Source organism: Lepidochelys kempii, chromosome 1 (assembly GCF_965140285.1).
Source record: "Lepidochelys kempii isolate rLepKem1 chromosome 1, rLepKem1.hap1, whole genome shotgun sequence".
Classification (NCBI taxonomy): Eukaryota; Metazoa; Chordata; order Testudines; family Cheloniidae; genus Lepidochelys; species Lepidochelys kempii.
The window spans coordinates 211974097-211989066 of NC_136380.1; the positions used below are offsets into that span (position 1 = coordinate 211974097).

General features: G+C 46.7%; 1 protein-coding gene across 1 annotated transcript; it reads left to right on the plus strand.

Annotated features, from left to right (window-relative positions):
- Positions 1–2807: 2807 nt before the first annotated feature.
- On the plus strand, positions 2808–14606 carry C1S (complement C1s). The gene is made up of 12 exons (XM_073312125.2): positions 2808–2916; positions 3426–3495; positions 3959–4163; positions 4906–5083; positions 5416–5541; positions 6566–6765; positions 7106–7259; positions 7457–7572; positions 8067–8145; positions 8410–8547; positions 10305–10379; positions 13272–14606. Exons 2-12 carry the CDS (start codon positions 3476–3478, stop codon positions 14072–14074), a joined length of 2094 nt encoding a protein of 697 aa, XP_073168226.1. The 5' UTR covers positions 2808–2916; positions 3426–3475; the 3' UTR covers positions 14075–14606.
- Positions 14607–14970: the final 364 nt, after the last annotated feature.

Consider the following 14970-nt stretch of genomic DNA (forward strand, 5'->3'; position numbering starts at 1 on the left):
ATGCACTTAGATGTAGCAGCTAAGGAGGCCAGTGCATGCCATAATGTCTTTGCTGACTCCAGAAGAGTTTCATTAATAGGGGGTGGCTACCCTCCAAAGGGCTACTGCCTGGAAAATGTCCAAAAGTGGTCTTTTGCACCAGATCAGCTTGTATGCCCAAAGCCACAGCCATTTTCCTCAGCAGGTTTTGCTAGGATTTAAAATCCTCTGGAAAGAGATCAGGAGTCTGGATTACTGAGTTGTCAGGCAAGGAGGCAACAGGTTTGCAGGAGAGAATGAATCCTCCTTTGATACAACCAGCTCCTCTGAAAATGGTTCATCTTGCAGGACTGATTGCTCAGGGGGATCAATGTTTGCATGTGCCCCCAGCCTAGGTAGCTCTCGAAATGACTTTGTGGACCAGTCTGGCAACTTTCACCTTGAATGGGCCAGAGATCAAGACCCAGGGGTTTGTGAATCACTCCAGGGTTATAAATAGGCCATTAATGAGGGAAATTTTAAGGCAATAGGCACCAGGCCATGATGATCTGTCTTTGCTGTATGAACAATCCCAGTCCCAGTGCTCTCCTAGAAGACTGACTCAACTGGTTGCACCCAGCAGAGGATGGCAAAGTACTGGAGGACTCTGAACCAGACTGCAAAGAGCCATCTGAATAATCAGTGGGCCCACTAAGCAACCTAACTTACCTGTAGTCCATTGTGAAGAGGCCAGTATTGGTACTGATGTGGGCATGATAGTACCACAAATGTGTTCCAAGTTGTAAAGATTATCATGTCAAGACTCAGTACCAAGAAGGATTTTGCAGTGCAAGCCATGGTCAGTGCCCACTCTGGGAATTGGCCTGCTACTAAGACTGTAGGTGCCAAGACAGGGCATGGAACTGATGTCAAGGCTGAAGATTGCACCAGTCCCCAACATAGTGCGCACTGATACTGAAGACGGTGCCAGGGTTGTCAGGAATCAGAGCCTGCAGCAGAGCCAGTCTCCAGGCAACCTAGTGAACACAGCTGGCTTGTAATAGGCTGCCTGATTGGCTACACCACCAGATTGGTGGGAAGAGTGAGCAGACCAGCTTTTAAGCCCGACAGCAGCAGCAGTTTGGCAATTGTTCAAAGTATTTGCCCACTGCTGTGATAGCTTCTGTGGGGGAGGGGTCTTTATATGGAATAGGCACCCCACATGATGGACAGCACTTAGAGTTCAGTGCCTGAGCGCTGCATGCCACCAGTGCCCAGCACCTAAAACTATTAAATAATAAAAACAAAATAAAACAATAAAGGAAGCCTAACTACTGGTACTCACTGCTAACTATTTACATACTCTTCAGCATCTGAGGAAGTGAGCTGTAGCTCACGAAAGCTTATGCTCAAATAAATTGGTTAGTCTCTAAGGTGCCACAAGGACTCCTTTTCTTTTTGCGAATACAGACTAACACGGCTGCTACTCCTAAACCTATTTACATAAAAAGTAAAGCGATAAAGTCACTGACAACGTAGAGACAAAATGGTGAGGTAAGTCACATGGGGAGATCCAGCTCAGGCCATGGGTGATGAGAAGGAACTGAAGGGGATTGGGGAGGTACTGCCCTTATATAGCCTCTCCAGGGGCCATAAGGATGCACATGTGCCGCCCTGACGGCTACTGTGGCAGAAAACTCACCAGCTCCAGCACACTGGGCGTGCACATGGCTGAGTGGCATGCACGTGTGCAACCAGGCCAAGAAGAACACTTTTATCTTGCATAGGCTACACCTCAGTCAACTAAAATCAAGCTACAGGTGTTACCCTGCATCCACCCTAGAAAAAAGGTGGAGTTTATGTGGGGTTTTGCTAGCACACTAGCCATGTCCAACTGAAACTCACTCACTTGGAGTGAAGCCCTCAGATGCATAACTTCACTGCTAAGAGTAGGAATGGGAGTTGGAATCTGTAAGGTCATCCTTTCCAATCCAGCACCAGGATGGGAGGTTTGGCTGGCTCGGGGATGAGAGGTTGAGGAAGGAGATAAGCGTCCTTTCACCCCTAGGCCACAGTCTCCAATCAGGTCTCAATCTGGCTGGTTTAGAGGGAATGTCTGGGAATAAGATAGGAAACTTCTCTAGGGCTCCAGTTCTAACATAGCCCAGGTTGACTGTGATGATGGCCCCACATTGAATCTCATGGTCAATTGGTGGGTCGTTGTATGTGAAACAAGTTTGTGGGCTCTCAGTCTAGTTCCTAACATGGCAAGGGATCACACTGCAAAAACCAGTGGATCAACTGGCACTAACTGGCCCTTGCTGGCAGCCTCAAACAGAGAGACCCAGGAGTGAATGGGCCGCAGAGACTGAATCACCTTTCTCCTTCGAAGGAGTCCTGGTGAGGCACTTTAGCAGGGGGCAGTGTAGTTGTGGTGGCTGCTCTATGACTGTCTGGAGCTGAGGGGCCAGCACCTTTTTTAACACTTAAAGCCTTTATTGACAACTTCTTATCAGGGTTCCTCCTTCTCCAAATCCTCTGACCTTCACAGCCAGCCTCCCACGAGTGGGATGTGTGTGTGTGTCAGAGATTAATTTCTTCCAGCTGGAATTTCCCTTGCCCCCCCTCTTCCCAAAAGTCACCTGATTTCCCCGAAAACCAGCATGTGCTAACCCAGCCCAGATCCACATGCTCCCATCCCAGGGACTCAGCCAAGGGGATTGTGAAACAGGCTCTGGAAATTCCGCTGCGTGGGAGCTTAGGACGTGAAAAAGCTTTATCTGAGAAGGAGAGGCAGGGAAGCCACATTCCACAGGCAGGGGGTGCTACAGCATTGTGAGTAAAGGCTCAGACCCTTCCCTGTCAATTCCCTACATCACTGACTGGGATGTGGTCTCGAGACAGAAAAAAAGAGAGACGGGACAGGGAGAGAGAAACAGGCAAAGACGGAGAGAGAAGGTAAAATCTCCCAAACTAACATTAGAAATGGGCATGGACACCGTTCCCCATTGCTATTGTTTGGGTTGCTTGGATCGGAAAGGGGTTAATCCGTGTGGTACAGCAGAAAGCAGTAGGGGGCACTGTCCCCAGACTCCAGTATAGTACAGGAGATTCTGTGCTGTAAGCTGGGTGACTCAGCAGGGAGCACTTTCTGCCTTGAGTTAGTACTGATTCAAATACCCTAGCCTGGTGCTTGAGGATGCTGTGTGATTGGGTGTGTATGTGATTCATAGGGGGTGCTCTCCACTGTGAGTCAGTACTGACCCCTACACCCCACCATGGTGCTGAGGTGCTATAGTGGAGGAGTTGCTGTTGTTTGGATGAGAGGTACAGCTTCCTCTCCAGGCATAGGAACTAAAGTTGCTTTGGCACGTTCCCCATGAGTTGGGACATTGAAACTGTTGTGCTGGCCACCAAGCACGCACACAGAGAGAAAACACTAATCAGTGCTGTTGTTTTTGTCCCAGTCCCGTAACTCCAAAGTCCAGAAGCTGAGGCTTTTCAGGAAGGACACAGGATGGAACTTTTGCAGAAGTGGTGAGTTGCTGGGTATAGAAGGGGAGTTTTAGCTAATTAATAATTTAATGAACAATGCTGCTCTCCTTGAGTCTTGCATCAATTCTGGAATCTGGATTTAACTACAGCTTTCCCAGGTCCCAGGGATGGAAACAGGGAATGGGACCTAGCTTCCCTGCAGGGACTAACTCCCAGGCAGTGCTGGACCCAGCCCCTGTAACACTTCCAGCATCCAGGAAGTGGGAGACTAGGTCTGGGAATGGAATCAGTGCCAAAGTCTCACCTGGCAAGAGCTCCATGTAAAGAGCTGCAAGAGGAAGCTATTCTCAGTGTACAACAGCAAGTCTCATTGCTATTGAAAAACTCTGGAACTAGGCTACATATTAATCTTCAGAGCCACCCACTGGAACTTTTCTATTAACTATTTACATATAACCAGACATAGAGCACTCCGGTAACATTGCCTTCCTCTTCCCTCTCTCAGGTGGCTCATCCTCTGTTGCCTCCTGGCCTGGGCTGATGCAGCCCCCATGTATGGCGAGATTCTGTCCCCTAACTATCCTCAGGGGTACCCCAATGATGTGAAGGAGTCCTGGGAAATCAGTGTCCCCCCAGGGTATGGCATCCGCCTCTATTTCACCCACCTAGACATAGAGCCATCCCAGGACTGCGAGTATGATTCTGTGAAGGTACAGTACCCCATCCACCCCTACTCAGGGGAACAGAGGGGATTGTGGGGCAGGACTGAGGAGCAGCAGCAGAGCTCAGTGGGGCCTGTGGGGAAGAAGTCTGTATGGGAGCCCAGGACTGGAATAGGGGACCTACCAGCCCCTCCTGGTGTTGAACTGAAGCACAGATGATTCAGTGCGTCCACACTAGCCATAGCTGAATCAATGTAAGTTTTGCCTGGCATCCACACTAGCACTGTTTAAACCAATTCAGTTTCAATGCTCTCTGGTCATCTGTTCTCACTACAGAATTATACGCAGAGCTACCAGCTCCATTCCACAGCTGTCTCAGCCACTGAGCCTCCGCTAGTTTGCCAGCCGAGTGTCCACTCTCACCCCTCCCCATTTCCCTTCCAATTATGTCCCCCACATTGTCTCCATTAGAAATGCCTTCCCAACTGCTACTAATGCCCCCTTCCAGTCACGACCTCAGTCAATGAACCCTGTTCGTGCAAAGGCTATTTTAGCTATGACTGCCATTGACCTTCATGCTGGCACCCAAACACTTAAGCCTGAAATGACTCAAAGTTAACCTCTGAACAATCATAAACTATGCCGTGTAACTGGTTGCATGATAATGAGCTGCTGGGGGAGCTTGGGTGTAGACCTGGGGCATATTGCTATTGTGCCAAGGGGCTCAAATGTTGATAACCACAACAAATTTCTCTAGTGAGACAAGACTTCTCTGTCTGTCCCTCTGCAGATCCTGTCCGGTGACCATGTCGAGGGCCTGCTCTGTGGTCGAAAGCGCAGCAGAGACCCTGGTTCCCCAATCCTGAAGGAATTCTATGTCCCTTATAACACCCTGACTGTGACTTTCCAGTCAGACTTTTCCAATGAGGAGCGTTTCACTGGTTTCACTGCCTACTATGTTGCAGTGGGTAAGACTGGGCCTGCCTCTGAGTCTCTAGAGTGCCCTGTGGACATGAGTTTCTGTTGAGCAGTGTCCAACAACTGGCAGGAGGGAGGGGCTTTGGCACCAAGGTCTTCCTCACAGTGCTGTCCTATCACTGCCCAACTGGGAGAGACACCAGCAGAGTGAGCTTCTCCACAGCAGTGCCAGTCAGCACCCTGCTTCAGTGCTTCTACTTGAGAGGCCTCCACTGCTTGGCATCAATACCTGTTTACCCCACTCCCTAATCATAACCTGCTTTCTTCCCCCAGTTTCCTCTCTTATGCTCGGCACACTCTGGTCTCACTTTACTCCTTGCAGATGTGAATGAGTGCATGGATTTCAAGGAGGATGCCTGCAGCCACTATTGCAATAACTACATTGGTGGTTACTTCTGCTCCTGCCCCCCAGAGTACTTCCTGCATGAGGATCAGAAGACGTGTGGAGGTAAGAGCAGGAGGTGATATAGGCACCACTGATACTGAACTGGGAGGAACTTCTCCATGGGTGGTCTGATTGTTAAGGAAATGCACAGGGGATGGTAAATGGGAAGGAGCTGCAATAAACAGGGAGTACAGGACAATAAATCAATGGGATATAGAATGGGAATAGCAAAATGATTCACCATCTGAATGGGGAGGAATAGCGCTAAACAATGGGAGGCAGTAAAGAACTAAAGAGACCAGTAAACCAGAAGTTTGCAAAGTGTTTTGGCTTCCAGAGAGGCCAGTGCAATTTTGGGGGTTGAATAAATGGAAGCATCCTGGAGTATGAAAGTATCAATACAGTCCTGAGAAGATCCCACCAGGATACTGTGCTCAGCTGCAGGGGACTCAGTCTCAGAGGCCTCACATCCCAGAACAGAGAGGGGACAGTCCTTCTCCATAGAGCTTAGGGAGACACCACCTGGGGTACTGTAGGCAGCATGGGATCCTTAATTGTAAGAAAAGAGTGACAAACTGAGAGAGCTCAGAGAGGAGCCCAAAATGCACAGGGAATCAGAGGGGTACATTCAAAGAGCTAAATCCCACCAGCTAGGCAAAGCCCTTGTTGGTTGTGTAACACAAACACTATCTACAAATGCGTGAGGGGCACAAATCAGAGATGATGGGGCATTGTTTTGGAAGGCTGAAGGGGGAGAACTAGGAGAAATGGGGATGAGATTGAACCAAAGGACAGGTGCTCAGGACCCATCACCCATTCCAGGGGGATCTGTGCAGTTGTCTCCCCAGATGAAGGACCCAGAGCACCACTGCTCAGGACACTAGGAAATGAGATCCCCAGAAAGTGGATGGGAGAACAATCCTCTCCTGGTCCACCAAGGGGAGAGACAGGTTCTCATTTCTGGCTGATGCAATGTCTCAACATGATTAATGCAGGTGATAGGACACTGGAGGTGGATTGGAAGGTGGGGGCTCTCCCCTCATCTCCCTTCCTGACCTCCCTGTCCATGTTCCTTCCTCAACCCTAGTGAACTGCAGTGGGAGTGTATTCACTGAGCTGTCAGGGGAAATCTCCAGCCCCAACTACCCCAACCTGTATCCTGAGAGCTTGTACTGTGAATACCGTGTGGTCCTGGAGCCGGGCTACCATGTGGTGCTGAACATCAGGAGTGGGGACTTTGATTTAGAACCGGCCGACTCAGAAGGGAACTGCCCCGACAGCTTAACAGTAGGTGGTGGGGTACACAGAGGAGATCTTTATGACTGGGGCCCCCTTACCCTGCTCACCCCTGATCTCAGCCATGTCTTCCTAGAGATTCCCTCCCCTCATACTCAGGGCTCCTCTCTCCCTGCTCACCCCTAATCCCAGATGTGTCCCCCCCCCCACTAGAGATTTCCTTCCCCTCACATTCAGGGCCCACTCTCCTTGCTCAACCTTAATCCCAACTGTATATCCCTGTTAAGATTTCCCCCAACCCCCACCCCTTGACTCCATCTCTTTCACTTTCTCTCTGTCTCCTACTCTTCTCTTCCAATTTTTCATTGCTTCTTGATTATTATTTTCCCAGTTCACAGACGGAAAACAACATTTTGGTCCCTATTGTGGCAACAAATTCCCAGGGCCTCCAAAAATTAAAACCAGGAGCAATATTCTTGATATTATCTTCCAAACAGACAAAACGGCACAAAAGAAAGGCTGGAAAATGCGCTACTTTGGGGACCGTGAGTAAATACCCTTGGAAAATGCTCACTTTGCTGCTCTGAGACAGAAAGGATAGATAGATGGTTTGGCTAAGTGGATGCCTGTTGCTTGGGTGAAAGGGTGGTTGCTGGCTGGGAGTCAAAGAGAGAAAGGTGGGAAAAAAGAGAAAGTGAGTCTCAAACCGATCAGTCACTGATATCCTCTTTCCTCCCCAAAGCAATAACCTGTCCCCAGACTGTCACCCCAAACTCTATTCTTGACCCCCTGAAGGACAACTACATCTTCAAGGACTATGTGAAGGTGACCTGCATGGAAGGTTATGAGGTTGAGATGGTAAGCTGCCCATCCAGCCCTGCAATGGGGTCCTATAATCCCTTCCCCTCAGATGTCATGAGAACCCTGTTGACCTCAATGTACCTCTCCCAGGCACTATAAAGCACCTTCTCCTTCCTCCCTACCCACCACAGAATCTGAAAGTCAGTTCCTTAAAACCTGACAGGGAGAGAATATGTTGTGTGCAGATTTCAGCGCAGAACCACTTGAACAAATGGGGACCCCTTCCCCAACAGCTCTGCAGTGGCTCTGGATGCCCTCACTGGTCTTGAAACTGGTTTTGCTATGGCTGACTCAGACCACTGGGCATCACACCTTCCACCCCACTCCAGACTAGGTCAGATCAATAGCCTTGTCTAACCTAGTACTCTGCCTCCCTCTATACCTGACTGCTCTGCAGATATCCCTACATCTTAGTGAAATCCCTCCACAGGGGAGCTTAATTTGGTTACATTTTACTCTCAGTAACTGACACGCATTCTTCTTTCACTCAGCAACAAGGCAGCCTAGCAGCCTTTCACTCCAGCTGCCAAAGCAATGGAGAATGGAGCAACTCGCACCACAAATGTGTCCGTAAGTTTCCCTTTCCTCTATGGCTGTCGGAGATCTGGAAATGGGATACGGGCCTTTCAGTGTTAGGGCATTAGTTTCAATCTGACCTTAGATGTGGGGGAATGGGTGATCCACAGGGGAATGAGGAATGCTCTCTGAGCCTGCCTAGTGCAGTGATGACCAGTGACGAATGAGGAGTTGCAGTGGTTCCTAGTCAGACAGTGCAAATGAATTACTGGGTGGGGATACCCCTTTGATAACCGTCCTTTCTGTTTTTCTCTGCAGCTGTGAACTGTGGTGTCCCTGACACTATTGACAATGGCAAAGCCACCTACCTGTCAGGATTTGAGGAGACTCAGTATGAAGCTGTTATCCGCTATGGCTGCGAAGAACCATATTATACCCTGCAAACCAGAGGGGATGGTAGGGATTCCCCAGCCATGGTGGCATCTGCCTGTGATTAAAGGCCCAAGAAAGAGCATTGTCCAATTGCTGTATTCTGACTGCCACCAGTAAGATCCCCTCATGGGGCTGAGGCTGGGACTATATTCCTAGGGAAGACTGAACTGTTTAGTGTAGCCCAGCCTCGCCCAGATAAAATCCCCTAGTTGGGTGGGCTTGTAGCTAATGGTCCTGTTCAATGGTCACTGCCATGGTGTCTGAGTTTGGTGGTTTGTTTGCATTGTGTTACTGAGCTCTCAGTCTAGCTCCCAGGTGCCCAAACCACCAAAAAACCCACCATCACAACTGGCACTGATAGTCTCTGCCACTGGCAGCTTCAGAAGAGAGGTCAAGGATTTAATAAGACAGAGACCATACTCCCTGCTAGGGTAGGGGCTGAGGCACATTGGCAGGGGCTCTGTGTCTGTGTGTCTGCTCACTCTGCTGCTAACTGGGCTGTACTCACTGTCAGTCTGTCACCTTTGCACAATAATCTCTCCCTTTCCACACATTAACTAGATTAAAAACTGGCTAACTGATAGGTCTCAAAATGTAATTGTAAATGGGGAAGCATCATAGAGCAGTGTTTCCAGTGGGGTCCCACAGGCATTGGTTTTTGGCCCTAGGCTTTTTAGGGTTTTTATCAATGAGCTGGAAGAAAACATAAAATTGTCACCGATAAAGTTTGCAGATAACACAAAAATTAGGGCAATAATAATAATAATAATAATAATTAGGTAAATAATGAAAAGGACAGGTCACTGATACAGAGAGATCTGGCTTGGTTGGTAAACTGGGCACAAGCAAACATAGAATCATAGAATATCAGCGTTGGAAGGGACCCCAGAAGGTCATCTAGTCCAACCCCCAAACACTTTGTTTTAACATTTTAATACAGCCAAATGTAAATGTATGCATTTAGAAACAAAGAATGTAGGCCATATTTGTATGATGGGGGAATTCTAGCCTAGAAAGCCATGATCCTGACAAAGACTTGGGGGTCATGGTGGATAATTGTAAACTCCCAGTGTGACGCTGTGGCCAAAAGAGCTAATGTGATCCTTGGATGTATAAATGGGAATATTGAGTAGCTGTAGGAAGATTATATTACCTCTGTATTTGGCCACTACTGGAATACTGGGTCCAGTCAGAACACAGAGGTCCCTAATTCATTTAAGATGCTGATAAATTGGAGAAGGTTCAGAGAAGAGCTATGAGAATGATTAAAAGTTTGGAAAACATGCCTTATAGTGCTAGACTCAAGGAGTTCAATCTATTTAACTTAACAAAGAGAAGGTTAACGGGTGACTTGACCTCAGTCTACAAGTACCTATATGAAGAACAGAAGTTTGATAATAGACTCTTCAGTCTCGCATACAAAAGTATAACAAGATCCAATGGCTGGAAATTGAAGCTAGACAAATTCATACTGGAAATAAGGCAAATTTTTAACAGGGTGGGTAACTAATCCATTGGAACAACTGACCAAGGGCCATTGTGAATTCTCCATCACTAGCCATTTTAAAATCAAAATTGGATGTTTTTCTAAAAGATCTGCTCTAGCCCACACAGGAATGAATAAATTAATGGAAGTCCTGTGCTCTGTGTTTTGCAGACTAGGTGATCACAGTCATCCCTTCTTGCCACAGGATCTAAGAAAACCAGTTCCCCAGAATTGTTGGTCACATTCTCATGATGTTTTGTACTGAAATCCTTTCCATGCTTCTGTGTTTTCCAAGGGCTTTATCGGTGTTCAGCCAGCGGGAAATGGGTGAGTGAAGAGATGGGAACAGAGCTTCCAGCGTGTGTTCCAGGTATCACAAAGAACTTTGTCTATGTGTGCATGTTCTGTGTGTGTGTGTGTGTTTTGTGGAGACCCAATCACCATTAAAAGTCAGTTTCTCTCCATCACTTCTCTCTAATTTAAAGAAAGCTAAACCAATCTGCCTGAAAAATTGGTGGTTCCTTTTCCAGGGCAGAATTTGACTGGTAATTTGAGTCACATTAGATCTGGTGTTTTTGAGATCGGTGGGTTCCTGAGAAAGATCAGAGGGAGCAGCAGAAGGAAGCTGGGAAATACATAAACTCTACCAGTCTTCTAGTGAACCAGAACAGGGTCTCACTGCAGCCAGTATTGGACCCTGCTGCCGCCTCAGTTTCCCTACTATTGCCTCTGCTGGTTCTCATGTTTTAGCCCTTCAGACAAATTAAAATTCATCCCCTTCCAGCAGGTAAACAAAAAACGTCTAAAAAACAAAACAGATGTCCAGCAACCTCACACTGGGTCTTCCCCAGTTTAGTCAGGTGCATCCTCACCAGGCCCCATAAACTTTTCACCCTCTCTTGGATGTAGCTTCTCTTGTAGCCTCCTCCTGGGCTCAGCAGTCCATTATGTGCTCTTGGAGCAGGGCAATAGACAGGGGACTTCACTCACCTTCACTGGAAAGCCCAGCCTAAACCCCTAAGAAAGCATAAATGTTAACTCTCTTCAGTACTCATCCATGCTCTCCTGGCCAGACTACCTTGAATATCCTTTCTCAGGGCCTCTAATTGCTCCTTAAGTTGCTCCTGCCCCTTGCTACAGTTAGCTCCAGCCAGGCCTTTCCCTCTAGCTAGTATGGAGAGCTTCTTCCCTAGTGCTTTCTGGGTCTCCTGTAGTCTCTCACTTGTGACTCATTCAGCAGGCTCCCTCTGATAGGAAGCACCAACTCATGGCTACAGGTATATGTTGCCTGGTCACCTGAACCAACCACCAGGTCCAGCTCAAACTCACCATCTGGGAGGTGGATAACTAGGTACTGGTGAGGCTGAGCCAGCCCCCCTGAAAGGGCCAGCTCACTCTGTGACATGAACCTTGCAATGTCTGCATAGACTCCTGTGAAAGGGAAACTCCTGAAACATGTTATAAAAAATAAAACTAAGGAAACTCCATGACAGAACGATGAATTAAGTTTCAGTGAAGTTTGAAACTGTGGCCTGGCAATTGTACAACCTAACATTCTAAACTAGGGACATTAACTTTAATTGAATAAAGTCCACAAAAGAATGATGGATAATTGTGAATAATAATCACAGACTTCACAGATTATGATAGTGAGCAGCCTTACGTGTGGGGCCTTGTATTATCACTGAATAAGCTGAATCTCACAGACAACTTTATCCTCAAAGAACACACAGGTTCACTGCATCCATGAGACTCATTGCCTGTGACTCTCCTAACCAAAGCCTCTACACTATAGGATTTACATACCACGAGCAGAGAAGAGTGTGATGGCAAAAGATCAAAGACAACTATGTGTAAAACCAGTGCATTATACTTCAGACTATCCAGAGTCCATGTATATATTCTCCAACAGAGTGGGTTTGTCTGATTTAATTCTTTCTACGGCCTTTACCAAACTCCTTCACAAAGAAATCCTTCATCTTAAGGGACAATATTGCAAAACAAGAATGATGGGACCAGTAGATGGACGATATGAGCTTGGCAGTGATAAAAGGGCAGAACTGAGCCTGTTTGGGTGACTTTAACTGTGAATTTCTTGACTTCTACATTAGAATTTGAGGGTGCATAGGAGACAAGGTGGGTGAGGACCCACTTTTGTTGGTGGAACGTACAAGCTTTTGAGCTACACAGAGTTCTTCTTCAACCAACATGGCTTCAACAAAGATGCGAACAATTTAAGGATGGGCATTTTTATACTTCACTGAAGTTAATAAACATTTTATTTCCAAATTTGCTTACTGTGGGCTGTCAATTAATCACATTTAACTCAAGCGATTAACGCAAAACAAATTAATGAGATTTTAAAAAATAGTTGAGATAAATTGCACTTTTAATTACACTGTTAAACAATAATAGAATACCAATTTAAATTTATTATAAATATTTTTGGATGTTTTTCTACATTGTCAAGTACATTGACTTCATTTACAATATAAAATACAAAGTGTACACTGCTCACTTTATATTACAACAGTGCCATGCGAACACCTGTTCTCACTTTCAGGTGATATTGTAAATAAGAATCAGGCAGCATTATCTTCCGTAAATGTAAACAAACTTGGTTGTCTTAGTGATTGGCTGAACAAGAAGTAGGAGTGAGTGGGCTTCTGGCTCTAAAGTTCTACATTGTTTTGGTTTTGAGTGCAGTTAAGTAAAAAAAAATTCTACATTTGTAAGCTGCATTTTCATGATAAAGAGATTGCATTACAGTACTTGTATGAGATAAATTGACAAATACTATTTCTTTTATCTTTTTTACAGTGCAACATATTTGTAATAAAAATAATAATATAAAGTGAGCAGTGTACACTTTGTATTCTGTGTTGTAATTGAAATCAGTATATTGAAAATGTAGAAAAACATCCAAAATATTTATAATATATTTAAATTGGTATTCTATTATTGTTTAACAGTGTGATTAGAAGTGCGATTATTCACGACTATTTTTGTAAACTCACAATTAATTGTGATTATTTTTTTAATCATTTGACAACCCTGTTCCTTAGTTCTTCTTTTCTGTAAACTTTGGATGCAGATTATTTGACAGAGAACTGCCATAGACACAGGTTACTCTGGACCAGGGTGATGTCAAGTAAACAGGAGAGAGAGGGGACTATAGGATTTTTAGTGATGCACAGACAACAACCCTACTAGCAAGTGGTAATTCTCCCATTGCGTTTCTCCCTTTTTATTTCCCTTCTAGTCTGTGGGATCCCCAGTACACCCATCGAGGAGCAGCAGAGGATTTTTGGGGGCACCCGTGCTAAGCCAGGCAACTTCCCCTGGCAGGTCTTATTCCAACACCCACGGGGAGGTGGGGTACTTATTTCAGACCGCTGGGTGCTGACTGCAGCTCATGTGCTGGATGATTCAAATAGCAAGCCCACAATGTATGCTGGGGTGACCAACATCAACCAACAGCTCCAGAAGGAGGAGCCCATACAGCTGTTTGAAGAAGAAGTGTTCATTCACCCTAACTGGATGAAGGTGGCAAACCCAGAAGCTCGGACAAATTTTGATAATGACATTGCGCTGCTGAAGCTGAAGGCGCCTGTGAAGATGGGCCCCAAGATCTCACCACTCTGCCTCCCTGGTGGTTCCCCTGAATATGAGCTGGAGAAAGGCAGACTGGGCTACATATCTGGCTGGGGCCGGACAGAGAACCGAAGCAGAGTCTACCATCTCATGAAGGCGCAGATCCCCGTGGTGGACATGGCACAATGCCGTAGTGTGAAGCCGAAGCCACCTGCTGATTCCACCACTTTCCAATTCACTGACAACATGGTCTGTGCTGGAGATGGCACAAAGGACAGCTGTTCTGGGGACAGTGGCGGAGCCTATGCCATCAAAGACCCCCACAATGACAAACAGTACTATGTGGGTGGCCTGGTCTCCTGGGGACCACAGTGTGGCACGTATGGCCTTTACACCAGAGTGGGGCGCTACCGGGACTGGATCATAGGGACCATGAGCAGATATGAGGAGGGAGAGGGATCACACAAATAGATTCTTCTCACCCTAGGGCACTGCCATCTCACCAGGTGTTGAGGTCAGATGTCCCAGCAGATTGGCTGACCTTTGATCCCATCTACTCTTTGTGCAACAGACCCAACTGCATTGTGGCTGTGCCAGAGTAGGGAGTCAGAAACAATGAGTTATCTATTGCATTGTAACTACATCAAGGAGGGGCATCTCTCTTCCTTCCTCCACTGGAATTGCCAGGGCAGGAACAGAGAGTGTGAAGGGTAAAGAGGCCCTTTTTTACCTTTACCCATAACATTCTTTGCTCAAATTCCTTGGTTTTCAGAGAGAAGCTAGCCATGCCCCATCCACATGATAGCTCTGAGGCTGAAACCCATCAATGGGGACAATAGAGGGTAATTGCTGGTCTGCAAGGACTAGGTTCAGAGCCTAGCCAACTAATAGAAGAGGGGCTGCTCCTTCTCCTCACTGGCACAACAACAGCTCACTGACTTCCGACTCATGTATTCTCTGTATCACTCACACTGTCTAATTGCATTAAAGGATCACCAAATCACCTCCTTGTGTGTGCAGTCTCCTTTCTTCTCAGACTAGATCTAGGTTCCCACCTAAAGTGACCCATCTACCCCCTCACTCCCATGCTAAAAGCTGTAGGCCTTTTAAAAGCTGTGGCTCATGATACCTCACTGCAGCATCTGGGACCTTTATATGAGCCACAGATGTACTGGCTGGAACCTCACTGGCAGCTGCTGTCAAAGAGAAGTGGTTGTTTCACAGATCCAGGTCTAGGAATCAAAGCTGAGGGGAGTGAGTCTTCCACATTCACCTGCCTCAGGGCCAGATTTTCAAACTTAATCATATTGTGCAACATACACAAAGTCCAGGGAGGTCACTGGACTTACACCAGAGATGTACTTGTC